Source organism: Borostomias antarcticus, assembly GCF_949987555.1.
Source record: "Borostomias antarcticus genome assembly, chromosome: 10".
In the NCBI taxonomy this organism is placed as follows: domain Eukaryota; kingdom Metazoa; phylum Chordata; class Actinopteri; order Stomiiformes; family Stomiidae; genus Borostomias; species Borostomias antarcticus.
The window spans coordinates 9,738,834-9,766,655 of record NC_140243.1 but is presented as its reverse complement, the minus strand read 5'-3'; the positions used below and the strand labels follow the sequence as shown (position 1 = coordinate 9,766,655).

General features: G+C 47.9%; 1 protein-coding gene across 1 annotated transcript; it reads right to left on the bottom strand.

Moving 5' to 3' along the window:
• Nucleotides 1–7,941: 7,941 nt before the first annotated feature.
• On the bottom strand, nt 7,942–27,473 carry slain2 (SLAIN motif family, member 2; the record flags this gene model as incomplete). Its single annotated transcript, XM_084444789.1, has 10 exons — nt 7,942–8,096; nt 8,214–8,445; nt 8,952–8,990; nt 12,023–12,103; nt 13,398–13,541; nt 14,754–15,116; nt 15,409–15,579; nt 16,196–16,396; nt 22,585–22,727; nt 26,992–27,473. 10 exons carry the CDS (start codon nt 27,471–27,473, stop codon nt 8,030–8,032), a joined length of 1,923 nt encoding a protein of 640 aa, XP_084300915.1. The 3' UTR covers nt 7,942–8,029.
• Between the last annotated feature and the right edge of the window lie 349 nt (nt 27,474–27,822).

Sequence of the window (27,822 nt, the reverse complement as noted above, 5' to 3'; positions counted from 1 at the left end):
ATAATCTTCTGGAGACAAGTGTTTCTCCAAAATGTCACAGATGTAATAAAAATATTCCTCATTACTTCAACTTCAATAATGAACTCAGGCTCAGAGGTGACAACGTAGGTTATCACCGCTATCATTCTCCTAAAAAATTGATTCTAGAAACGCAAGAAATACTTGTTGTATTGTAAATCGCTGATGACATCTATCCAATGACATGTTCGACTTTCTCTTCACCCCCCCCTTTTTTTTTTTTCTTTTTTTTCTTTTTGAATACTTCAGAATTAATAATCTCCCCCTGTCTGAGGCTGTTGGAAAACAGGGAACGGGAGTGAAGATTACATCATTGGTTGTTGTCGTCGTTGTTGTTCTGCAAAACAACAGCTTGTTTCTACTCCTCTTCTATCCATTTTCCATTCAAGAGCTGACTTTGAGTGAGTTTCCTCTTCAGCTCAGCATCTTGTTCCTTCAGGGCCCGTTCCTTCTTCCTGTAATGCTCCACTAGATGAGCAATATGATCAATGTAGATGTTCTTTACCATAGACCCAAGACCAACCACTTCCCCCACTTTACTCCTCACGGACTGAGGCAGGCCTTCTTGGAGCTTCAGTCGCAGCATAGCGCGTTCCAACTTGTGCTCCTCAGGGTCGTTTCCCATGAGGTCTCTCCACTGTTGGTAAACTCGTGCCACATATGCTCTGGGATTCTCTGTGTCACCTAAGGCGTTGAAAATGATATCGTCTGGGTGTACATTGGTAGGGAACATCTCCTTCAGGGTTCTCCACAAACGCCCTCTATTGGCAGCGAAAAGTTCAGCATCATAAATCGCTGTATGAGCACATCTTCCTATTCCAGCCTTTTCCAGAATTTCTTCCATTGGCGGTACTCCTAGTACTGATGACAAGATCCTCTTAATGTCACCCATGGCGAGTGAGATGCCTTGTGATAGCTGATCAATCTTTGTCGTCCAGGGATGAGCGCCATCTTGGAGAATTGGCAGTTTATCCAAGATTGCAGACATGTCACTAGCCTGCCAGGGCTTGTAGTTCATATGAGCACCACTAACCACCACTGGAAACATCTTCCCGTCACCTTTAGTCTTCTTTCTTGATTTACGTGTTCCTTCTGATTCACTTTTCTCCTCAGGTTTACTCGGTCTTGGACGAAGGTCATGTTTTTCCAACTCCTTTTGCATCTGACGTGTTTGTGTCTGCATCTCTGACTGAACTACAGCAAGATCCTTCAATGCATCTTCCAAATGAGTCACATCCTCACCCTTTTTAGCTGCATACAGTTCAGATTCAAGTTCAGTCTTTGATGCATTAATGGAATCCAACTCCTTTTCCATATCTCTCAGCTCCTTATTCACCTGTTCCTTGGCCTTCGCACCATCATCTGAGTCAGACTCCTCGCTCTCTTCTTCACTACTGCTACTAGAGTCTGTTTCTAGGCCCTTTCTCCCTCTCCTCTCAGCGCGTGCCATAATCTGTCTAATGCGCTCACTATATCCTCCAATATCCGCTCCTTCCTCTTCAGAAGAGCCACTGTCACTTTCATGTCTGCCCTTTTTGCTTTTCTTCTTCTTCTTCTTTTCAGCTGGTGTCGGATGCTTATCTAATTTCTTGGTTTTGCGCTTCACATCAAGATGAGTTACAACGGTCGTCCTGGCATTTCCCTTCTGCATAATATCATTATTATCATCTCTGATTACATATCTTCCCTCCGTATTTAGCACGGGTAGCTGTGGATAAGCCTTAGTAGCTTCCGTCTGAGCTTCATAAGGAGGCGGGGTCAAGACTTAATTCATGTGGGAGAACAGAGCATCACTCACTCAACAGCTTGTCCGTTGTGCTGTTGACTTCCTTTATTTCGGTTGGAGCTATAATTACTGCTTCCAATGCTGTGTTCTGTATCCATCCCACTTTACTGAACAGCGTCAAGACTATTTAAGATCCTCATAACTTGATAAACTGTTAACACTTCAAACTATCAATAAACCTATTAAGAATCTAACACTATAAAATGAAGCTTTATCAATTATGTAATTAATAAAGAAATGAACACTCAATCACTCACGGACATAGGACACTTCTTGCTCTGACTAAAACTTCCTAACCAGATATAATCTTGCTCAATCTCAACCCTAGTCTTCAGCACAGGGAGCGATCGGTCCCATTTAAGCACTTTTAATTTTTGCAAATTAAAAACCACAAAGCCCGGTTTGACGCAAGCTTAGGGTATTGTGCACCAGAGGACAATCCCCTCATTAATCGCTGTATGCCAGAAAATAATGAATTAAAATAAAAAATATTTTGACGTAGACATCGAAATGTCCACACCACTTTGCCTGTCAGCAAGTTGAGTCCTACTGTCCGTTCACTCAGTCCTTTCACTCCACACACACACAATATGCAAAGCGTAATATATGTATGTACGTCTATATCACTCTACTAAAGCAACGCTTAAACTGATGTTTATTCTATCAAAAACCAAGACACCTTTAAACCAGATATCCAACAGACCACCAATCACTCAAGAACCAAAGCTCATCACCAAACCATCTACATCCATTTAACAATTAAACACCCTCAAAACCACTTATATCCAGTATCAAGTAGAATTATTATATATATAATATTTATAATAACAAAAAGTTGAATAACTATAAATAATTAATCAAGTAATCAATAAAATATTGAAGAATTAATCAATTAATGAACTAACCATGTATCCTTATTATCAAATCAAGTAACCAAACCAATCAATCACCTTATCATAAAACACCAAGCCTTAAATGCAGGTCAACCACTCAAAACAATTAAATCAGGTGATCAGTCTAGTTCAATTAATGAGCATTAATCAGCAATTCAGGCTTACTTTTCAAGCAGGTGATGGATGGGTGGATGGATGGATGGCTGGTATTGGTGGCTGGTTTGGACAAAAGCTTTTCCGGATATAACTGTAAACAGATTGACTCAAAAGGGGAGAAACCAATTAATCACCAAGCAATGATAATTAAAAATATATTTGCTATTAACAACCCATTATTCTAAAGTCAAACTGTCATAAAACACACGAATAATCAAACAAATATAGAAAGCGGTCATATTTAACAAAGGCCACACGATGGCAGCATTGAACCACCTAATACACTTGAATCAACACAACCAAAAAGCGGTCATATCTAACAATGGCCACGCGATGGCAGCATAGGACAGCAGAATTAAAGAATCAACACAACCAAAACCAGCGTGCACTGCAACCTATAAATGACCACTAGATGGAGGCATAGGACAACAGAGGTGAGAAGGATGAAAGATTTCTTAATATCCCTAAAATCTGGCTTACACCATTCTCAATTTATGAAGATTGAAGAAAGGTTTCATTAATAAAAGTTATAATTGACTAGTGGATTGCTGCTAGGGTTTGAGTGCTGAGTAACCGATTTCTCGATCAGTGTCCACCTGGCCCGGATTCAACCTCCACTTATGGATTTATAAATTAACTTATTCTAATCTAATCCAGTCGTCCCATACACCGCACGACCCACTGGATGAATTATATGTCCCTAATTTCTAAAGACAGGAAAGAGAGAGAAATAAGTGAGAAAGAAAGAAAGAGAGAGAGACAGATAGATAGAGAGAGAGACACAATTGGGTGACTTTCACACTGTCCTACAAACCACAGCACAGCCCCCCTGGCCAGTGATCGCGTTTCACTGACCCCCCCCTCTTCACAGCTGTTTTAAGAGGGCTAGGAATTTACAACTCAGGGTACGGGGAGCCTGAACCTCACAAAAGACAATTAAACAGGAAATATCAGCCAATATTATTTACCTTCACTCAACTTTCAAACATACAATGGATCCAACCAACAAACATACAACCTCAACTCACAAAACCCACAAGCACGCTCTCCTTTCACTCTCTCCGTTCACACCTCAACTTTCACACCTCTCACAGCCCGTCTCCTCACAAAGGATGCTGGCAGGCACACACACACTCATTCAGGCCTACAATATACACACCCCCACGTGGAAGAGTGAACAAAGGATCTCTCTTCCTCAATCATTCATTCAAGAAAGTAAGAATATCTACATTAGACAATTACAAGAAACAGGACCAAATAGCAGACGGCTAAAAACGTACTTTAAAACGAGACAATACAGGACTCCGGTTTAGCCTGCTTTACATACTGGTACCTCAACATTTATACAAAAATATGCAACCTTATGCATTTAATTTAACCGGCTTTCTTATAGACATGGAACCCCACTCTGGAGCTCCCGTCTTCTCTGACTTTGCGCACTCGTATGCGTCTTTTCAAGACTAGGCCCTACGAAGTCAGCGCAACAATGCGTACACAATTTTAAATCTATTCTCCTTATTTATTGGAAGTTCTTTACGGCGAAAGCATAAAATAATTTGCAAGACAGTTTACCTCGATCAAGACTCGCAATCTCGTTCACCCCTGTCCTCTGGCCGGTAGGTCCACGAGTTGATCTCGCTGTCTTTCGAGGGTCTTGCAAACGTAGCTAGAATCGCCGTCCCGTCCCCGTCGTCAATATGTCGTTTCTTTCTGTCTTGACTTTTGGGCAGAAAAATGTGGAAAAGAATCTTCTGGAGAAAAATGCAGTTTAAACCAAATTTATTGAGCACGCCATCCAGGTCAAATTTCGGCAGAACTACAGTACTTTACTCGGTGGCCGGTTTATATCCTTGGCTTCAGGCCAGGTCTCACATGACAAACAAATTTGCATACAAGGGAGGTACATTTACAACTAGTCTTGTAATTGGTCAATAGGTGTCACTGGGCTCTGCCCCCCTCCGGACATGGGGGCAGTCTTGTGTTGTTCCTGTGTCCTGCTTTGATCAACTGTAGACTTCCTGACCTCTTCTTCAGAGGTGCTATCTCTATTGTCCTCAGGAGCAAAGGAATGTTGACTCAGGACAGGACAATATGTTGTCATCTAGATGATAAACTAATTAAGTTAACCAAGTTCCTACTGAATTGAAGTTTATTCCTTATTCTTAATAAATGGATTACTACATGAGAGCAACACAAATGCATTGATGTAATACCGTATAAAAATATACTACAAGGTCCTCCTGGAAATCTGGGTTTTATGATCACTGACACATACTGTACCCAATGAGAACGTTAACACTTTTTATAGAGTTTAAAACAAATAAAGTTTTGCTAGGCCAGAGGTCCTAGGCACATCCGCCTATAGGAGACACCAACCCAGCTCTGATGCATCTCCCTCCATTCGCTGGCTGCTCTATCACATAAATGAAGCTATTTATTCCATGGAGGCCTGGCCAGTTAAAGGGGCACTGTCGAATGTCTTCAAATACCCATGATGGAACACAATCAAGCTGTCATATCAAGCACTTGGCTACATTGACAGGACGCAGCAAACACCCTGGTGATGTACAGTCAGGACTGGACTTGGTGCTGCTGGTCACGCAGAAAGGCTTTAACTATCTAGAACAAACCCTCCATACACGACACCCAAGACTGAACACCGAACCAGTTGGTCAACTTTTATTTGAAATGTGACTTTACACAGGGAGACAATGTCATGTTGGTGGATATAAAAAAGTTCATTAACAAAAACTCACACAAAATGGTGTGGCATGTATTTTTGCAACGTTCTCCCAAGCGACCTGAACCAGACACACAGAGGCACCTCTCTCTTAAATAAATAGTTTCATTTACAGAATGAGAAGTAATTAGTTATAAATATCAAGGCGCATATTATTATACATATACTTTTTTTTCAAAAGCAATCATAAATGTATTGTTGATGCAATAAAACAACAACAGACAATAGGCAAACAAAATCAAGCAGAAATGCAATGATGCAAGTGATATTGGCAAATAAAAACCTTGGCACAGAATGATACATGAACAAAAAAAAGCACATTAAAAAAAAAAGTGAAACGTAAAATTATAGGCACTATTCGATAATATTCGGCACACCACAACACCCTCCATATCAATTTGCTCTCCTTTCGGATCCAAGAGGCAATGGCCACTCTTAAGTGAACGTCACCATGTCTTGTTATGGCATATGTCGTGCTGTGTTCCCTCTGTTACTGAGAAGGACTAGAACGTCTATACCTATATATATATATATATATATATATATATATATATACTGGTCTAAACAGGGGCGGCGCTAATCAAGGTAACTCCACATGAGCATCTGAAACTCCACATGAGCATCTGAAACTGAGATAGAAAGGATTACCATAGACAGGGCAGACAGGGTTGGCTCTGTCAGGCCAAAATGTGTCCCGGACAGATTTTGGCCTGACAGCTCCACAGGACTGGTACTGACCATGGATGTATTAATAGAACTGGATAGGGTCACTCCATTCACTGGCTGTTTGAAAGAGTGAAGCCCTATTGAACCGCGCCATCTTTGAAAAAAACGCGTCACTGATACCTTTGACAGGTATCAATGACGCGTTCTTGTAGTCCACGAACAGATTGCGTTCATGGCTCTCCCCGCTCTGAGTTAGCAATGAAAAGCGGCTTGCTTATTAATCTACTTTCGTCAAATATATCCGTTGGAAAACATTTTTTTATCCAGGCATCTTAGTTTTAACAGTATAATTGTGACTGAACATGTTTTGTTTGCTAGTAGGTGGTATTCATTCTGTTCAAAACAACGCGATGTGCAGCCAGGCGAAATAGCTCCAGGGGACCTGGTCCCAGGCGAGTTGAACAGCTGTCCACCCAGAGACGGGATCTCTCGTTGCGGCAAGTTCGCAGCTAACCCGCCGAGCTCAAAACAGAATGAATACCACCTATAAGCAAACAAAACATGTTCAGTCACAATTATACTGTTAAAACTAAGATGCCTGGATAAAAATAAAAAAAGTTTTCCAACGGATATATTTGACGAAAGTAGATTAATCGGCAAGCCGCTTTTCATCGCCAACTCAGAGCGGGGAGAGCCATGAACGCAATCTGTTCGTGGACTACAAGAACGCGTCATTGATACCTGTCAAAGGTATCAGTGACGTGTTTTTTTCAAAGATGGCGCGGTTCAATAGGGCTTCACTTTAGATTTCGAATCCTGGGGGCCTGGTACTGACCATCTGGGGAACAGAGGAGGATGTGATGTTCCGTCAAACCTTGGTAAAGAAACGGGCGGGGCTTTGGCCTGTTTCTCACCTGTCATCTACTGGGCTCTAAACTGAAGAACATTCAATATCCTGAATTCCTGCTATGACACCATCGGAAAAAAAAATGCTTTGGAGAATTAGCTTCGCAGTTGAGGTTCAAAATGTACATTTTCAAAATCTTTCAAATAAACAAAAAACAAATACTGAATATTGATATTTGGAAAGGAACTTTTAAATAATGATTTGAATAAATAATGACCCCAAACAAACACTGGAATACATTCTACTTGATTCACAAGACTGTTTTTAACAACATGGCCATGCAGCGGTGCGTTCACTGCCAAACGTCAACAACTCGAACATCAAGGGAACATTTCACCTGCACAGCATCACCATAAGAGATCTCTAACAATTGCATCTGTGTACAAACATTTCAACCTGAGGGAGATGAATGACAGAGAGGGAAGGAGAGAGAGAGGGAAGGAGAGGGAGGGAGAGAGAGAGAGGGAGGGAGGGAGATGGAGGGAGGGAGAGATGGAGAAAAGCGTGGCAGGTTGATTGACTTGGCGGCAGACACAGTGAGGCAGGTAAGAGCGCCCTCTAGTGGCTTGGCTGGAGCTGGGCTGGTTTCTTTGGCATCTCTGGCCCTCTGCCTGGCCAGCCTGCTGCTCCTCAACCTCACCACAGAGACCCGCGCACACACACACACACACACACGCGCACGCACACAGTGCTTCACTGAGAGCTCCTCTGGATTGTATGAAGAATGAGTCTTTTGTGTTTTTGATATAGTCTCTTTAGATTCATGGTAGAAGTATTCTTGGTTGATAAAGTGCCGCATTGTATGCATGTCTGCCTCCCTCTGCTGCTGCTGGGTGGACTAGGGCTCCCCCTGCTGGTCAGCCTCAGTAGCAGCCCTCTCGCCAGTTCTCGTCTCTCACCCCACTGTAATTCCGGGGGGCCGGCAAAGACCTGAGCAGGAGAGACACAGGTTACATTAGTTATCATTCAGAGGAGTAAACTGCTACCATGCAGCTCAGCCTGCCTATTTGTTTGTGTGTGTGTGTGTGTGTGTGTGTGTGTGTGTACCTGCGGACAGGCTGGGCCAGTTTGCTGCGAGGCAGGGGGATGCCGCCGCCTCCTCCTCCTCCGGTGGCGGCGCTGGGGCGTGGCAGACCGCTGCGGGCGGGGCCTAGGGAGCGCGTGGGCGTGGAGGTGCCAGAGCCGGGGGCGGAGCCTGGCGTGGAGGGGGCTTTGACAGGCTGCCTCAGAGCCAGGGGGGAGGGCGTGGCCGGGGTACGCAGCTTACTGGGGGAGGGGACTGCGGGGGGAGGTCAGAACAGGAAGGAACACTGAACAGAAAGATACACTTCCTCTGTGATATCACTATGAAGCAATGAACGAGAACGCAGCGACCTGAGACACAGGCGACACCCTATAACGTACGTATGCATGAGACTGCATATGGTATATGTCGGTGTGTGGGGGCTTTCTCCAACTGCATTCTGCACAACTCGTACAGATCGCTGACATGGTCTAGGATGGACACGGCTTTCTGATCAACCACAAAATGGACGTACAGCCAAGAGAAGCAAAAAAAACAACAACATACAGATGAAGAACGGAGGAGGTGGGTCTTCTATCTCTACGCGTCACCCTGTGTGTGTGTTCATGTGTAGAATGAGGCACACATGCCCGTGGTGGGGGGCAGCAGCTGGTACTACAACAGCAACAACACATCTACACCACCACAGTACCAAACCACAGTCACGACACTCAGAGCGGTGAGGGAGAGGGGGGGGGCCAGGCCAGCCAGTGAATACTCACTGAAATCACCTTCTTCTCCAAAGCAACAGGACAGATGGACTAAACGAGACAGGAGAGATCAGGCTTAGTTCAGAGGGCAGAGAGGAGGAGGCGGCAGCAGCAGGACTGTCCCGTCGAGGAGCGACAGACATGAACCACTGAACTTGAAGCTGAAAGGCCTTTGGCTTGGTCTACAGTCCCTCTTCCTACAGCAGCAGTCAACCAATCACCATCATCATCTTCATCATCCGCCGAAAGGAAACCGGCTGCACTTTGTGGAGCTTTTTGTCCCTTTTCGTGTCCGGTCTGAACCCAGCGCCCAGCTGAACTGTGATTGGACAGAGATAGGCCCGCAGTCTTGCCAACACAGATGTATCAATCAGAGACAGGCCTGGGGGGCAGGAGGGGCTGGACTCACCGGGCCTGGGGTCAATGAGGGGGCCTGGGGTCAATGAGGGGTCAATGAGAGGGCCTGGGGTCAATGACCTCACCTCAAACCACTACCTACCAGACGCTTCAAACACCCACCTACCAGATGCCTCAAACACCTACAGTCATGGCCAAAAATATTGGCACCCCTTGCACTTCTATCAAATAATGTACCACTTCTCCCAGAAAATTGTTGCAATTACAAATGCTTTGGTATTCACGTTTATTTATTTTGTTTACATTCGAACAACACAAAAAAGCAGAGAAAAAAGCCAAATCTGATATCATTCTATAGATAATTCCAATAAAATAATATTAATATTTGGTAGCATGCCCTTTGGAAAAAATAACTGAAATCAATCGCTTCCTGTAACCATCAATGAGCTTCTTACACCTCTCTACTGGAATTTTGGACCACTCTGCTTTTGCCAACTGCTCCAGGTCTCTCAGTTTTGAACGGTGCCTTCTCCCCACTGCTGTTTTGAGATCTCTCCACAGGTGCTCGATAGGATTTAGATCTGGACTTATTGTTGGCCACTTCAGAACTCTCCAGCGTTTTGTCTTAAACCATTTTTGGGTGCTTTTTGAAGTATGCTTTGGGTCATTGTCCTTCTGGAAGACCCATGACCTCTGACGGAGACCCAACTTTCTGACACTGGGCCCTACATTGCACTCCAAAATTCTTTGGTAGTCTTCAGATTTCATGATGCCATGCACACAGTCAAGGCATCCGGTGCCAGAAGCAGCAAATCAAGCACAAAACATCTGTGAACCTCCACCATGTTTGACTGTAGGGACTGTGTTTTTTTCTTTGAAAGCCTCATTTCATTTTCTGTACACAGTACAATGATGTGCTTTACCAAAAAGCTCTAATTTGGTCTCATCTGTCCATAGAATGTTCTCCCAGAAGGATTTCGGCTTCCTCAGATAAGTTTTGGCAAACTCCAGTCTGGCTTTTTAATGTCTCTGTGTCAGCAGTGGGGTCCTCCTGGGTCTCCTACCATAGCGACCCATTTCATTCAGATGGCGACGGATAGTGCGATCTGACACTGTTGTACCCTGTGTCTGCAGTTAAGCTTGAATTTGTTTTGAAGTTGATCCACTATTCGAACAATCCTTCATTGCAATCTTTCATCAATTTTTCTCTTCCGTCCACGCCCAGGGAGGTTAGCTACAGTGCCATGGGCTGTCAACCTCTTGATGATATTGTGCACAGTGGACACAGGAACATTAAGATCTCTGGAGATGGACTTGTAGCCTTGTGATTGTCCATGCTTTTCCACAATTTTGGTTCTCAAATCCTCAGACAATTCTTTGATCTTCTTTATTTTCTCTGTGCTCAGTGTGGTACACACAGACACACAACACAAAGGTTGAGTTACATTTTCTCCATTTTAACTGGCTGCAAGTGTGATTTCTATATTGCCAGCACCTGTTACTTGCCACAGGTGAGTTTAATTACAAATGAAAGGAGCACCACATGCTTGAAATATTATTATTTTGAAAAGTCCGGCCCATTTTGTTTAATTTTTAAAAATTATGTATAGAATGATATCAGATTTGGCTTTTTTTTTCTGCTTCTTTTTTGTGGTGTTCCAATGCAAACAAAAGAAATAAACATGTGAATATCAAAGCATTTGGAATTGCATCAATTTTCTGGGAGAAGTGGTAAGGGCTGCTCGATTATGGCAAAAATCATAATCACGATTATGTTGATTGATATTGAGATCACGATTATTTAACACGATTATTCATTAAATTTTTTTATTTAATCAAAAGTTTTATAATTTTCTTAACAAATTTTCTTAACAAATGAAATTATTGACTTTGATAATTAATTTATTAAATGTTGACAGTGGCTTTTCTTTTTAACAATGTTCTTTGGATTATATACATTTCTCCCATGGGAGACAAATAGTGAACCTTGACCTTGATAAATAAATTAATAAAAGTGCCAAAACTGATAAATAAAGAAGCTTCAAAGCACCGCCACCACCACAGAAGAAGACTACCTCGGAAAAATTATTTCACTAGGACAGAACGCGTCTAAATAAGTTATTTAATGGTAGCGCCGAGGCTTCAAAACCCAGCATTTGTTAAAATAGACCCTTTTGCTTAGGTAAGTGACGTTTCATGTTTATCTGACACTTGTAAAGCTGTAAAACTTGAGCGCCTCTCCTAAATAGGCCGACAAGCACAAGATAGCTCTGCAGTGTAGGGTGCACTTGATTTGTGCAAAATCGTTTTATGGCGATTATTTAGTTTTAATGATCGTTGACAGCCCAAATCTGAATCTAGATTAAAATCCGATTAATCGAGCAGCCCTAGAAGTGGTGCATTATTTGACAGAAGTGCAAGGAGTGCCAATATTTTTGGCCATGACTGTACCTACCAGACGCCTCAAACACCTACCTATCAGACAAACCAACACCCAGCATGACCACAACCCAGTTTATATCGGCTGGGCACAAATCCACCAGTCTGGGTTAAACATCATTTACTCAACCAAATGCTTCATATTTGGTGAACTGGTCTGTGTGTGTGTGCGCGTGTGTGTGTATGGCTGCACCCACGTGTGTATGTGGAGTGCGTGGCTGTGTGTGTGTGCGCGAGCAGGAAACCCCCCCCCCCCCCTAGGACAGGTGCTCCGGGTCGCCGGTTACCTCGGAGGGTTCTGGAGGGGCTCTTGAGTTGCTGTTTGGGTTTCGGGGAGGAGCGGGGGGGGGCTGCGTACCTGAGCTGGCCTGGAACACAGGACAGGGACGTGAGCACAGGTGGGGGCGGGGCTTATTCTGCCTGGTAGAGGGGGGCCTACCCGGACAGAGGAGGACAGGGAGTCTCGTCCGCAGCACTGAGGGTGAGCAGCCAGAGGCAAAGGGGCAGGACTGCTGATGCAGAGGCCGGGCAGAACCGGCCAGCACAGCCTGGCTTCCAAGACTCATTCCCAGCCAGAGGGGAACAGCAGGGGGCGCTGCAGCCCAACATTCACAAGGTGCAAAGTATCCAGAGTGAAGCGCTCCCAGCCAAGACTGTATGCCAGGACAGGGCCGAACACAGCCAGAGAGAGAGAGAGAGAGAGAGAGAGAGAGAGAGAGAGAGAGAGAGAGAGAGAGAGAGAGAGAGAGAGGGCTGGGAGAGACAGGCAGCACATGCTCCACAGTAGCAGAGAGAGAGAGAGAGATGGCAGGCTGAGGGGGTTTAGAGAGGTCACACATGCCCAGAACAGCCAGGGAGAGTAAAGAGCAGAAACCTGTACTGAAGGACCACTCATATCAAGATCACTAGCGTGCGCGCCCACCCACCCACACTCTGCGGGGTCTTAGTGAAGCTGACTTCCAGAGGATCAAGCTCTTCGTTGGCTTAACGTCTAACGGACACAGATTAAGGTAGCCCTTTGCAAGACAGCCTGTTTTCCTGATCTTCAGGTGTCAGAATTAGGGATTATCTTGTGGGTTTGGATTAAAACTTAAAACAACGCTACCGCGCAGAGGGCTAGCCTGTAATCTGTCATTATCGAGCCACAGTAGAGGACCACTGACTGAAGCGCTTAGACAACTCCCTGGGTTCAGCTGGAACTAGACCTCTGCTCTGACTCTCCTACAATTTAAGAGTCTCTTGATCAGAATTGATAGTGATACAGGAGGAGAGAAGAGAGTGCACGAAAAGAGACGTTATTCCAACTGGAAATGATGGAACGGAGAGCAGATCCAAACCACCGCAGCCAAGGCGCTCGGAAGTATCACAGTTTTAATACAGGTATAGCCAGGAAGAGGATGCATACAATAATAGCTACATACACAGGTACTAGCTAGGACAAAGTGTTAAACTACCAAAAACATCAGGTCTATCATAGCATTGCTAATGATGAATGTGCTCAAAAAACAGATGTGTGTTCATGTTTGTCAATAGTCAGTACATAGACAGTAATCAGAAATGAATAAAGTGATGAACATTGTGTCTGTGATAGCCATTACGGGATTTCATAGAGACAGTGTTTCTCGGATAGTGTGTGTGTGTGTGTGTGTGTGTGGTACTCACTGGCAGACTGACCCTGGTGTCTGGGCGAGCCTCCGTTGGGGACCTGCATGTTGGACTCACAACTCCTGCTGTTCTTGACTGGCTCTGCGGTCTGCTGTGTGGCGTTGGAGCGGGTCAAGTTAGGAAGACTGCGCCTCAGTTTCTCTGTGCGTGCGCACACACACGCACACACAAACACATGCACACACACGAGAAGAGAGACACACATCAGCACTGTCCTGTGGAATCCATACCTTTCACCTGTGATCTCTAAGACATGGACAATACATGTCCCCACTACCCTCTGCAGTGTTTCCCCTACCTGCCCCCCCCAACGGGACCTCCCGCCCCTCCTAAAAGACCCCAAAACCCCAAAATAGCGGACTTTTAGATCGCTACATTTTTTTTAGCATAGGTCAATGGAGTTTAACATAGCGAAAATTAGCATTGCAGCTAGCGGACATTTTCTGACTGTAAGTGGGAGATTATGAAATGAAAATATTTTCTGTTGTTGTAGCTAGCTACATAAGTAATGTAGCCACAGTGTAGTAGGCGTATGTCTTCTCATGTTAGTAACCAGCTAACATTAGCTAGGCTATGTGTTGTGGACTAAATGGCATTACATTCAAGTTAGTTTACATTTTTCCCATTTAGGCTATGCATTTTCAGCAATGGTTTTGTGATTTATTTTCAGCTGTTAAGCATTCACACATTTTCTGCAGGATTTTTTTTTATTCTAGTTGTTTTTATATGTTGTAAATATTTATTTACCTAACGTGTACTTGTTTCAATTCCGCTCAGTGTAGAAATGCACTGATACTAACAAACTTGGATATCTATGCTAACAAACTCCTTACTGCGCGTGTCTATGACGACACTGTTGACACCATATATCTGTGACATGTCCACATTGAGACAACACTGCCTGCCACCCCCCCTGAAAAAAATCTTTGGGGAAACACCGCTCCTGAGTTAGGCCTAGTCTTGCGATACCAGACAACTGGAGATCTCTGCCTTCCGGACATCTGGATATTTCTATGTTGAAATGGTCGCTGTAACACCGGCGAGAACAAGACACCTACTGCTTTGGATTGGTTGAAACCTGAACCAACCTACACCTTAAAGACTTTGGATTGGTTGAAACCTGAACAAATCTACACCTTAAAGACTTTGGATTGATTCTGCACTGCAGCTTTTTTTTTTTTTTAACTCTCAAATTGTTTCCACCCACATTAAGCGACAAAATCTGAACGAATGTCCTCGGTCTCTAGTTGGGCGAAGCGTTTTAGAGACTTGACTGTGAGTGTAACGCAGGCCTACCCCCCTCCCTACAGCCAGAGCTGTGTGCCCACCCTCCTCCCTTCTCCCTCCTCCTACCTTCGTTCTTCACCACGTTGGTCTGCAGGTCGGCGGCGTGGCCCTGCAGGGAGTGGCGGGGCTGCTGCAGGCGGCTGATAATTGGCTGCGGGGAGCCGCGCGGCGGGGGGGCATGGCCGTAGTCCAGGGTGCGGGCCGGCGAGCGCGAGCGGGGGGAGTTCCTAGGGGAGGCACGGGGGGAGGGCCTCGGGGAGGGGCTGAAGCGGGCGGACGGCAGGTGGAAGGCGGGGTGGACGGCCTCGTCCTCGTCCTCCAGGCTGTGGGCGTCCAGCTCCTGGTCGCTGAAGGTGCCGCGCCGCAGCGAGTGGCAGGACGACCCCGAGCTCCGCCTGGACGCCGTGGCGGCGTAGTCCTGCCTCAGGCCTGGACACAGAGAGAGAGAGAGTTACATCTTAACAAAAGCATGGCCCAGTCACAACAGGTCTCAGGCCTGGACACAGAGAGAGAGACCAGAGAGAGACCACATTACACCTTAACACACGCATGGACCAGTCACAACAGGTCTCAGGCCTCGACACACAGAGGGATTGAACAGTTTTAGACCTGAACTGGCCTACATTAAGAACAGGGTCAGGGGTTAGGCGTCAGGGGTCATGGTTTCAGGGTCAGGGTTCATGGTTTGGGGTGGGGTAAGGGTTGGGATCGGGGTACGTACTCTCCTCCTGCATACGGGCCAGGATCTGGACGTCGGTGACGTCGTTGAGCTTGTAGGTGGTGGAGGAGCCCACAGAGTCCTCGTCCATCTCAGACGTGCTCAGCTCGCTGTCCACCGACGACTGGGGGCTCACCGCTGGGGGGTTCCTCTCTGCTGCCCCCCGCTGGTGCCCTGGGGAAACACGCACACACGCATGATAAATACACCATCTGCCATAATATCAGCACAAACACTACAGTACATAGACAAACAAAACCCAAACACTGTTAAACTACAACACACAAACATAATAACTTAAGAGGGAAGCAAAACTTTATAGCCCTTTAGCTCAAGTCTATAATTTGATAACTCCAGCCGTCCAGTGTGTGAGCATGTGTGAGGATGTGTGAGGAGTGTGTGAGGATGTGTGAGGATATGTGAGGAGTGTGTGAGGATGTGTGAGGATGTGCGAGGATGTGCGAGGAGTGTGTGAGGAGTATGTGAGGATGTGTGAGGAGTGTGTGAGGAGTGTGTGAGGATGTGCGAGGAGTGTGTGAGGATGTGTGAGGAGTGTGTGAGGATGTGTGAGGAGTGTGTGAGGAGTGTGTGAGGAGTGTGTGAGGATGTGTGAGGAGTGCGTGAGGAGTGCGTGAGGATGTGTGAGGAGTGTGTGAGGAGTGTGTGAGGATGTGTGAGGAGTGAGGATGTGTGAGGAGTGTGTGAGGATGTGTGAGGATGTGTGAGGATGATGTGAGGAGTGTGTGAGGAGTGTGTGATCATGGCGAGCCCCAGCGGCCCCTCCTCCCACCTGCGTTGCTGGGCATCAGCTGCCCCCTGACGATGGGCACCCTGCTGGGGGTGGAGGACGGCGAGTTGAAGCCGCTGCTATAGGGGCTTCCGGCGGCGTTTGGGCTGTAGGGGCTTCCGTAGCCCACCTGGGGGGTGTAGGGGCTTCCGTAGCCCACCTGGGAGGTGTAGGGGCTTCCGTACAGGCTCCGACGCTTGTTAGCTACGGGAGAGAGAGGGGACAAACTGAGTTAACGACACACGCTGGCACTGCAGGAAGGTGGGTTCCACATGCAGGTGTGTGTGTGTGTGTGTGTGTGTGTGTGTACACAGTATAGCGAGTCTGGGCTTTGTGGTGGACAACTAGAGCAGCCCTTTAGAAGGTGCAGTTGACTAATGAAGAGAGTTTAAGAGGGGACACTCACAAGCTCTGCAAAGCTGCATTATAATCAACCGCGCACGCACGCACGCACGCACGCACAAACACACACACACACACACACACACACACACACACACACACACACACACACACACACACACACACACACACACACACACACACACACACACACACACACACACTCTGTGAAAGCTCTGTAGTGTTCTGGTACTGGAAGTCCATTCTTGTGTAGAGTGTGTTAAAGCGTAAGGCAGTCGTAGCGTAGGCAGCACAGAGAACTCCTTCATCGCATCACTGCGACAAGAGCTCACAATAATGGCCATTCACTCTGTCTGCACAATCAGTCACAGCACAATACGGCACTCTGTGATATCTAGATACACACAGCAGCCACAGCTCCACTCAAACACTCCACATAGTCCCAGAGAGCACCATGGAACATCACTCATTAGGCTGGTCTGGGACAGAGACAAGGAGAGAGACAGGGACAGAGACAAGGAGAGAGACAGGGACAGAGACAAAGAGAGAGAGACAGAGACAAAGAGAGAGACAGGGACAGAGACAAGGAGAGAGACAGAGACAAAGAGAGGGACAGAGACAGAGAGAGGGACAGAGACAGAGAGAGGGACAGAGACAAGGAGAGAGAGTGAGAGAGACAAGGAGAGGGACAGAGACAAGTAGAGGGACAGGGACAGAGACAAAGAGAGAGAGACAGAGACAAGGAGAGAGACAGGGACAGAGACCAGGAGAGAGACAGAGACAAAGAGAGGGACAGAGACAGAGAGAGGGACAGAGACAAGGAGAGAGAGAGAGAGAGAGAGAGAGAGAGAGAGAGAGAGAGAGAGAGAGAGAGTGACAAGGAGAGCGACAGAGACAAGGAGAGGGACAGGGACAGAGACAAGGAGAGGGACAGAGAGAGGGACAGAGACAAGGAGAGAGACAGAGACAAGGAGAGAGAGAGAGAGAGAGAGAGAGAGAGAGAGAGAGACAAGGAGAGGGACAGAGACAAGGAGAGGGACAGAGATAAGGAGAGAGTCAGAGAGAGAGACAGACAGCGAGAGAGACAGGGACACAGATGGACACAGATCTTGAAAGTCTGGCATCGCGAGACGAGGGACAGGGTGACAACTCACTGGCAAAGGTGGTCCCACTACAGCCAACTGTCCGCCCTGTGACTACGTAGCGCTGCGCTCCTTCATCTTCAGGGTCACTCCTTTACTAATCACTCTCCCTCTCTCTCCATCTCTGTCTCCCCCTTCTCTCACTCCATCTCCCTCTCTTTCTCACTCTCTTTTTCACTCACTCACTCTCTCTCTGTCATTCTCTCTCACTCACTCTCTTACTCTCTCTGTCTCACTCACTCAGTCATGCTCCCTCACTCGCTCACTCACTCGCTCACTCGCTCACTACTTCTCTCTCTCTCTCTGGATATGTTTACACAGCTGGGTGGGGACTGGAATGGAGCCTTTTATGATTAACAACTCCTCTTTCCTTTCTGCCTCTCCTCTCCCCCCTCTCTCTCTCTCTCTCTCCTGGTCTTCTGCTGCATTATTAAGGAAATAACAACATAACACAACAACCACTCAGCTGACATCCTCTGAGAGCGCCAGCACCACAACAACATGGAGGCTTCCAGACAGCCTGCAGCAGCGCCACATGCTTTACACAAAAACTCTTCAAAGACTACGCCTGACACACACACACACACACACGCACACGCACACACACCTGCTCTAATCCCTTTATGATCATGGTCAGATTAGAAGATTACCAAGATCTAATCCACAACATTAGTTATCCTCTCACACACACACAGACGCACACACACGGCTACTCTACTGAGTCCTGTTACTGTGGTTTGGGAGCTGGTCGGTAACGTCAGTCGACAGTCCCGTGTCCCTGTGGCTGTGTTTGTTCCAGAGAGCACGCCCGTATATAGCCGGGCTTCGCCAGACCCAATTCGCAAAAATGAGAGGGGTCTGGAAACTCAGTTGCTTTCCGATTCCCAAGGGGCGTTACCGACGGGCGTAGATCAAAATGCCTCTGGGATGCAATTGGATAGACCTACAACCAATCAGAGCAAAGAAACGTGTGACGTAGCGCTGAGCGCCAGAAAAGTGTAAACAGGCAGCGTGCTAGCCTGGCTTCGCCAGACCCGGAAGTACTGCAAACACGTCTTTCTTAGCAACAAAAGCTTTAAGTGGAGCTGTTTGTTCTTCTTTTAGAGAAAATGTGGGGATTCCACATCAGCTGCTGCCATCTTGGTTGTTGGCGAAAATGCCTCTACGGCGCCCCTCTGTTCCGTCATCTTATTAAACCCGCCCCATATGAGATGAACGGTTGTAGTTGGCACGAACCAATCTCGGTTGGAGTGGATTCAGTAATTTCAGTTAGAACGGTTGTATATCCAGACTGATCTGCGGAGTGAGTGATATAGAATGTGAGAGATCAGGCTGGCGACGCCTAGCACACCTGCCCCAGTGTTCTCCTCTCCGCTCACTGCACAGACCTTGAGAGACACCACCATGTGTCCACTGTCAACTGGGACACAGCAGTTGTCCTAATTGACCCCCGGGGAGGGGTTGGGGTGGGGGTGGTCCTCTCTACAGCCCTGAGCTGGAGGGGGCCTGGGCAGAGGGAGGACCCGCCCCCCCCCCCCCCCCCCCACCACCACGTTAACACACGGGCCCGGAGTGGAGGGGGTGTGTTGTCCAGAGATGCTCTTTCATCCGTCTCATGGCGCCACCAGGAAGGGCAGGGAGGACCAGCCGAGGACCAGGGAGGTGAGAGGAGCACTGGGCCGGAGAAGAAGCAGCTGCTCCACAGCACATCGCCACCGGGAGGAGACAGATATGACTGCTCCTGTCTGCTGGGGGAGAGGGGTCTCAGCAGGGATCTGTAGCACAGGGACACAGGGACCTACAGAAATAGAGTGTCCTCAAATCCTCCATCCTAAAACAACACTCCCCCCCCCGCTCCACCCCCAGGCTTCAGTAAGGGAGGTCGTTTACACCTTATTGCAGAGCCGTCTGCGCCTGACCGGCCACCACACACGGGGGTGATAACCGACTAGATGGAGGAACTCTCCACGGAGAAGTCCGGGAGACGTGCGGCCGTGGTCACGGTGCCGTTCTCATCCACGGCTCCAGAGACGGGCCGTTAACAGAGCCCTCTCTCTCCGCTGACCACGGCCTGACGGCTGAACCTCCGCCTTCCACCGGTACTGAACACAGTATGGAGGGAGGTCTGTCACCAGCAGACAGACAGACAGACAAGAGGGTAGACAGACAGACAGGCAGGAAGAGAGGGGGGTAGGTAGACAGAGAGACAGGCAGGCAGGCAGGCAGGAGGGTAGACAGAGAGACAGGCAGGCAGGCAGGCAGGAGGGTAGACAGAGAGACAGGCAGGCAGGCAGGCAGGAGGGTAGACAGAGAGACAGGCAGGCAGGCAGGCAGGAGGGTAGACAGAGAGACAGACAGACAGGCAGGCAGGCAGAGAGGAGGGCAGACAGACAGACAGACAGACAGGAGGGTAGACACAGACACAGACAGACAGATTGTAGGGTAGACAGGTAGACAGACAGACTGTAGGATAGACACACAGACGGACAGACAGACACAGACACAGACAACAGGACGGTAGACAGACGGGCAGACAGACAGAGCATTATGAACAACAGTCCTGCTTCCCTCTTATGAAATCAGCACCATTATAGAAGAAACGGTACCGGTACTTAAACCATCTAGAAGCATCTAGAAGCAGTTCACACGAGGAGGGCTACAGTAGAGCCGATTGTGTATTACAGCCAGAGACAGAGAGCGACAGAGACAGAGAAGCAGACGGAGAAAGCTAGAAAGCTAATTTTTCTCCGTCAAAGAGAGAACAAGATGGTGGTTAGAGGGCAGGACCCATCACAGACAGAGCCGAGGTGAAACTTGAACCCGTGGCAGCGAGATGAGCCAAGGAGCTGTGGAGGTGTAGACACTGGACTGCGTCATAATGAGAGAGGCCTTTAGACGCCAGAGCACCGTTAGGAGCTCTGCTCTCTGATGCCGGGCTCACCGGGTTCATCCCCGATTCACCCCTCCCGACAATCGGAGAAGTCTGGTCTGGAACGTTGGTCGGGGCAATGTTCGGCCCAGATTATCTTGTAATGTGAGGGGTTTACAGATCCAATCTTAAACCTCCCTATCGGCTTGCAGACCCATCGGGGCAGCCCAGAGAATATCAAACATGTTTGATATTTAAGATTATTACATCACTACTTTACAAGTGAGACGGCGAGACCAGTGGTTTGTTGCTTCCTCGGGCACGATAATATCCTGTAGTGTGTGATGAGCCGTTATTTTCAAATCTTGTCGTGTACGCTTGTTTGAGATACACAAGAAAAATATCAGTTAAGATTCTCCTTATATGTGCGTGATGCAACCCGATTTCAAATCGGTTAGGATTGTAAACATCCTGTAGTGTGAGCCTGACATTAGTCTCTCTCTATGCTCTGTCACAGAAACTGTAGTGCCCCAATCCAATCCTCAAACACTCTCGATCTCACATGTTCCCCCAGCGTCTGTCCGGTACTGTCTGGTTCCACTAGCCTAGCCTACTGTGTTGACTGTGCTAGCTTTCTGGTTCCACTAGCCTAGCCTACAGTGTTGACTGTGCTAGCTTTCTGGTTCCACTAGCCTAGCCTACTGTGTTGACTGTGCTAGCTTCCTGGTTCCACTAGCCTAGCCTACTGTGTTGACTGTGCTAGCTTTCTGGTTCCACTAGCCTAGCCTACTGTGTTGACTGTGCTAGGCCAGAAAAACACAGGTCCCTGTTCTCCTCCATTTGGTTACGTATCCGAGGCATGGCATTTACAGATTGCTAGGGGTGTAAAGTCGTGGGCTTGGTCATGCCATGGACACGCTAAAACAAGTCTCTCTTTCACACACGCACACACAAACAAGCCCTTTCAGATGAATAATTTGTTTCACTGGGAACTGAAACTCCCAAGGACTGTGGAGCAGAGAAGCCAATGGATTTGTTGTACTTTCTTCGAGCACGGAAAGTGATCTTGCGCGGTACAGATATACCGTCAAAAGTGCCCAGCGTTCCGCGACGGCTTCCGGGGTGAAAACGGGTTCCTGGCGCCACAACACCGTGGCGAACAAGATTTACAGACTCCCGTTCCCAACAGAGAGGTGGTGTGGGGTGGAACAGTGAGCAGCCAGGGGCCATAGAGAAGGAGGCCATCACGCCCCCACCCACCCCCACCCACACTCGCACGCACACACACGCGCGCACACACACACGCGCACACACACACACACACACACACACACACGCACACACAACACGCCCAGGCCTGATCCGTGTGTGATCGCGTGCCAGACATGCTGCTGACTGTACGGAGCTGTCCTCCCTCCCCTCAGGTAGGCAGACGCGGAGGAGGCAGGTGCTTGTGGACGCCCAGGTTAACCCCTCTAGGCCCTGGTCCCTGCGCAGCACACAGGGAAAAACACCTGGACGACATCCATGAGCTGCTTTCTCTTATTTCTTTTACCTATTTCCGGCGCCTACCGAATCGCCGATCTCCAACTTAGATCGAGCTCAGTTGTCATTACAGGAATGGGGGAGGGACCCTAACCATAAACTGTCAATCCAGAAGAACCTTCTGGCTCCAGGCAGCGACCTTCACCGGACGCTTGCTCAACATGATCTATCTGTCACATGAGCATGCCTCTGTAAAAATGGAGCTGACCCTTCTCTCTTTAGCTGGGTGGATCTGAAGCCTTTCCTGACTGAGGCATCCTCTATAATTAGCTGTCAAACGTAGAGAAACACACACACACACACACACACACACACACACACACACACAAAAACACCCTCCTACATGATAACACACATCCAGCATAAATCCTAAGTATCAAGCCCACATAAGTATATATCCCACATAATCAAATAGTCTACAGCAGCATGTACTATCCCAATAATCTGTTTGAGAGTACTTGAGGAGAGGATACCTGACATGGTGAGGTCCAGTCTGTGGATGAGCGAGCGTTTGGCTGACTCCATGTCAGGACTGGGGTTGTCCAGAGCCTGTCGACACCACACGATGGGACTCAGGGCTTTCTGCAGTGGGCTGTTCAGCTTGGCCTCGTACAGCCTGGTGGAGCACAAGACAACATACACACACACGTCAATGTACTGTATATCAAACACAACAACAACAATATTGTTTTCTAGATGTAAGAAACCTTCCTCCTGCTCCTGTTGCACTCAATTTGCCAGTGGAGTTTCTTCCAAGTGAGAATCGGCCCTCACTGAAACCCTCATGAATATAACAGGCGGTGAGGGGGAGGTAGGGCAGGTCTGGCTGGGGTGAGAAGGGGAGGTAGGTCTGGCTGGGAGGAGAGGGGGAGGTAGGGTAGGTCCGGCTGGGAGGAGAGGGGGAGGTAGGGCTGGCTGGCTGGGATAATGATGACAGTAATCAATATACAGCATGGTCTGGTGACAGTAAATGTCTGTAATGAGAGGATGCTGCAGGTTAGATGAGTGTTCACGGCGCAGCATGCTGAGAACAGGCTGTTATTCTAGTAGCTCATTAGTCAAAATTTTATTTTATATAGCACATTTCAACAGAGGCAACACAATTAGGGATGGGAATCGAAAACCGGTTCTTGTTGAGAACCGGTTCCCAGTGAATCGATTCCTTGGAATCCAAAATCCTGTAAGCCAAAATCCTTAACGATTCCGCTATCGATTCCTGTCGTTGCTGCGCATCGCAAACGTTCGAAAGTGTGGTTACATTTCACGCGACAAGATGACAACCTATATCATCAAAGTGGGGAAATACTATAAATATGCAAAAACATTTGGCTACACAGCATGCGATAACTTTGTAGGAATGTCCCGTTTTTAATGCGCTCCGGAGTGACGACAGCAGCGCAGCTAACGTGTAGTCGAAGGGAAACTCCTTCAGAGTCCCTGTCTATTGTGTTAGTGCCATTTGTTTAATTGTGTAAAGTAAACCAGCTTTCACTATATGAATAATCTCCATTTCCATCCATGTAATTTAGATGATGACGTTCAGAGTCAGGCTGGTGGTAGTCGGTCTGAAAAAATACTGATTTGTTTATGTCAGTTTTATTTTTAGTTCAAGGTGAATACACCTAAAAACAGTACTGTAATTGGCGTGTTCAAAGTAGTACATATAAAAGAAAATTAATGTTAATAAACCTGTTTGTACTCTTTTTTGCCCAATGAGAATCGATAAGAGAATCGATAAGGAATCGGATCGATAAGCAGAATCGAAAATGGAATCGGAATCGCTAACATCTTATCAATTCCCATCCCTAAACACAATGCACTTCACAGAACAAGGGGGGTACAATATATTGATCCTGAGACGACTAATTGTATCCTGATCCTGAGACTAAGAGAGAGAGAGAGAGGGGAAGGGAGGGAGGAAGTGAGTGAGGGCAACAGAGAGAGAGACGCAGCAGAGAGAGTTAACTCTCAGGAAGAGAAATGTGAGTCAGCAGCTGTCAACTCTGTTTCAGCCAGAGGAAGCCTCCTCTCACAGGGGCAAGCTGTGCCAAACACGGAAAGAATCCACACTGCCAGTGCTACACAGCTCTCCCAGACAGCCCCACACACCTCCAGGCCCTCACACATTCAGGCCCACACACCTCCAGGCCCTCACACATTCAGGCCCACACACCTCCAGGCCCTCACACATCCAGGCCCACACACCTCCAGGCCCACACACATTCAGGCCCTCACACATCCAGGCCCACACACCTCCAGGCCCACACACATCCAGGCCCACACACCTCCAGGCCCTCACACATTCAGGCCCTCACACATCCAGGCCCATACACCTCTAGGCCCACACAGCTCCAGACCTACACACCTCCAAGCCTGCACAGCTCTCCATACGGCCCCACACTCTTGCCAGGCCTACTGCCTACACACCTCCACGGTTCTCCCAGGCAGCTCCATACAGAACCCTATACCTCCCTGAAACCTGGGGTCTCCAGATCCACAGTTATCTATGCAACCTGGAGTATCAACCAGGACATCAGGGTGGCAGATCCAAGGTTCCAGCCTAGCCTAGTTTACAGAGCCCTGCTGCTGAGTGTTCAGACCTTATCTCTGCGATGTGCATGGTCGGCCCTGGGTAGCCGGATGGTACCGTGCAGTGGCCCACGCTCAAGGGGCAAACACTGCCTGATGCTAATTCAGGGATTATAGGAGTCTGTGTCAGGGGCTGGCAGGACCGTGGCACTATGGGTAATCCTGTTTGTGTGTGGACCTATACCCTGAGGACAGGGCAGGCCGAGTGAACCAATCAGACTGGCTGACCGTCAATCACTCATACCACAACAGTCAGCCAATCAGACTGGCTGACCGTCAATCACTCATACCACAACAGTGAATCAATCAGACTGTCTGACCGTCAATCACTCATACCACAAAAATCAGACATCCTGGCAAACACACCTCAGCTTGTAATCACCTTGGAGTCAGCACCAGGGGCCTCTACATATAAATCCCCATCTTGTCTCATGGACCAGGCCCTACTACTACTACAGGTATTGTACTGGTGAGACTAAGCCTTGGTCTCTATAATATCTCTACAGCCCAAAGGGTCTGGTTCTTTAAGGCGTAGTCTATTCATAATGATTGTATTCCCTTCCTTCACTGAGCACAGCTACAGCCTAATTTAGCTTTACAAAGCCCACATAGGTCTACCAATAAAGACCATATAGACAGATAACAATCACCCACCTCCCGGTCGAGGAGGGGCAGAGGGATGAGCTGTGGTCTGGAGGACAGGCCTCGTTAACCCAATGCTGCCTTAGGCCGGATTCATAGTCGACGCAAACTACATAAGCGCAAGCAACGCAAGCTTCGCAAGGCCACGCAAGATCTCGTTGCGTCCTTGCGTGTGTCATGCCGAAATGTGTCACTTGACGCAAGCAATAGTGCAATTCCTTGCGTTTCCACAAAACAAAACACAGAACGCAAGCTCTCGAGTCATGTTGGAGCTTGCGTTCACAACGTAGCTTGCGTTGTTTACGTCGACTATGAATCAGGCCTTACTGCTACTGTCAACAAACAACTACTACAGCACAGTGACCCATCATTATACCTCTGACTGACTGATCCCGTCTAATCTCATTTAAAGTCAAGTCATGTTTCGCATACTGTCTTCCGCCTGACTGCAGTAATTCGTCTCTCTACTACCGGCGAGGGGATTTCCTTCCGTTGGGAATCAGCGGTGAGATTTGGGCAGCAGCACAAATCCAATCATAGTATACTATAGTCTCCCGTTTCTAGGATTACCGTTGTGAGAGATAGACTCCGTGTAAAGCAAGCTGACCATGGAAACCATAACTGGTTCAGGGTGGAGCATAACTGAAATGGATTTGAAAACGGTGTCTTTTAAACGGATGCCACAACATTATAAAAGGTTTAATATAGGCCTATCGAAGTTCCCCGGCCACAGCAACCTGATCACTGTTTACGGCCACAGATACATAGTCAAGATACAGACCCCGTTCAACATTGTCGTCTTGACTACCTCGCCACAGTGGTTATGGATTCATATGGCCTGAGGTAGTGGTTGCGAGTCTCTGTTGCTCTGGGACTGTAACCATGGCTGTCTATTTCCCCAAAGGCTTTAGCTGACTGAGCAAACAACTTTCGGTTTTATTGCTGTCTCTGTTCGCCCTGCCAAGCTAGCCAAGCCATCTGCCATATGCTGAGTCACCAAAATAGTTCTAGTGGTCATCTCCACTCACCACCCAGCCTGTCCTGGCAGCCTTGTGGAGATAATATAACAGATACTGGCTTTTGTGAGTGTATAGGCCTACTCATCTGATTGTGCTCAAACAAATAACACTATTTGAGCAATTGACGTGGATGTAAATGGCTGTGATAAGAAGCACTTAGTTCAATCACAGAATGTACCACAGCAGTGATATAACTAAACCAGACTGTGCCGTGATCATCACGTCCGCAAGGTAGGCTTGGGCAGCGCCCGCATGATGCCATCCCTAGCGAACCAACACCGCCGCCGCTTCAGCGATCACCAGCTGACAGGCTGTCTGCGGTCCGGCGGCGTGGTGACCTCACACTTTGGCGAATAACCGTGCATTCCTATGCTGCGTGGATTCTTTCCGTTACCGAGAGTCGTCTGTCTGTCTGGTGTTAGCTAGCAACAGCTGCGCCCGACTGTTTGTGCTGTCATATGTAGCTAGCACTAGCGTACCACAGACACTAGTGGCTAACAGTTTATAAAAGGGCGTGTTTGTGTTGTCACCTCTGTTGGAACTATAGTCTACTTTTGTCTAGCTAGTGGTTACTTGAGTTACCAGCGATGGTAAAACCGCCACTGGCGTTATGCTGCCCGAATCACTCACCAGCTGTCATCCTCTTCGTTGAGACAATCCATGTCCTCGAGATCAAGTATTTCAACCTCGTCCAGAATAGAAGTTTCCCCGGGGTCGTCCATAAAATCCTCTGGGTCGGTAAAGAACGAGTTGAGGCCGGGGTAAGAGGTGGCGGCCGATGCCCCTTCGGCCTCATACGCCCTCCTGAAACTGATGCCATCATAAGACAGTCTGGGGCTCAAACAACGGGAGTTTTCCAAAAGCCCACCATAGCCACCCGTTCCGCCGAACCCCACCCCAGGGAAGCCGGCCAGCCCCACTGCCGTTCCCGCTGACAGGGGCGAGTCGTATCCAGCACTGAGGGGTCTGTTGTTCGCTGACACTACCCCAGACGAAGACAGCAAAGTGGATCTACTCCGTAACTGTTCATTTTGCTGTTCGAGTTTCTTTACCAAGTCCTGCAGTTTCCGCACCTCCAAGTCCGCGTTGATGTTTGAGTTGATATCCTCCATAGTGGCTCGCGAGCCCCACGGAAAATCCAAGGCTGTGTGCGCTATCGTTTCTTGTTTATCGGTTGGCGGTACCGTTCTGTCTTTCACTCAGCGATTATTCAGGTATAGACAATTGTCCGTTTTGTGTTCAGCGGAGTTAATAAACTCATCGTCATCTTCTCCGGCTATTCGTACACACGGGTAGGCTAGAGGCCATATCCACTGTCCTCGTCGCCAACTGTGAAAGACCAACAGGCGGCGGAGAATACGTCATCACGTTTGATCGGCAACGAGCACGTCACCAACACCTTTTTGCTCGTGCTCGAGATGGTTTCTGATATCTTTGTCCTTTTTGAAATCCAATGTGAGA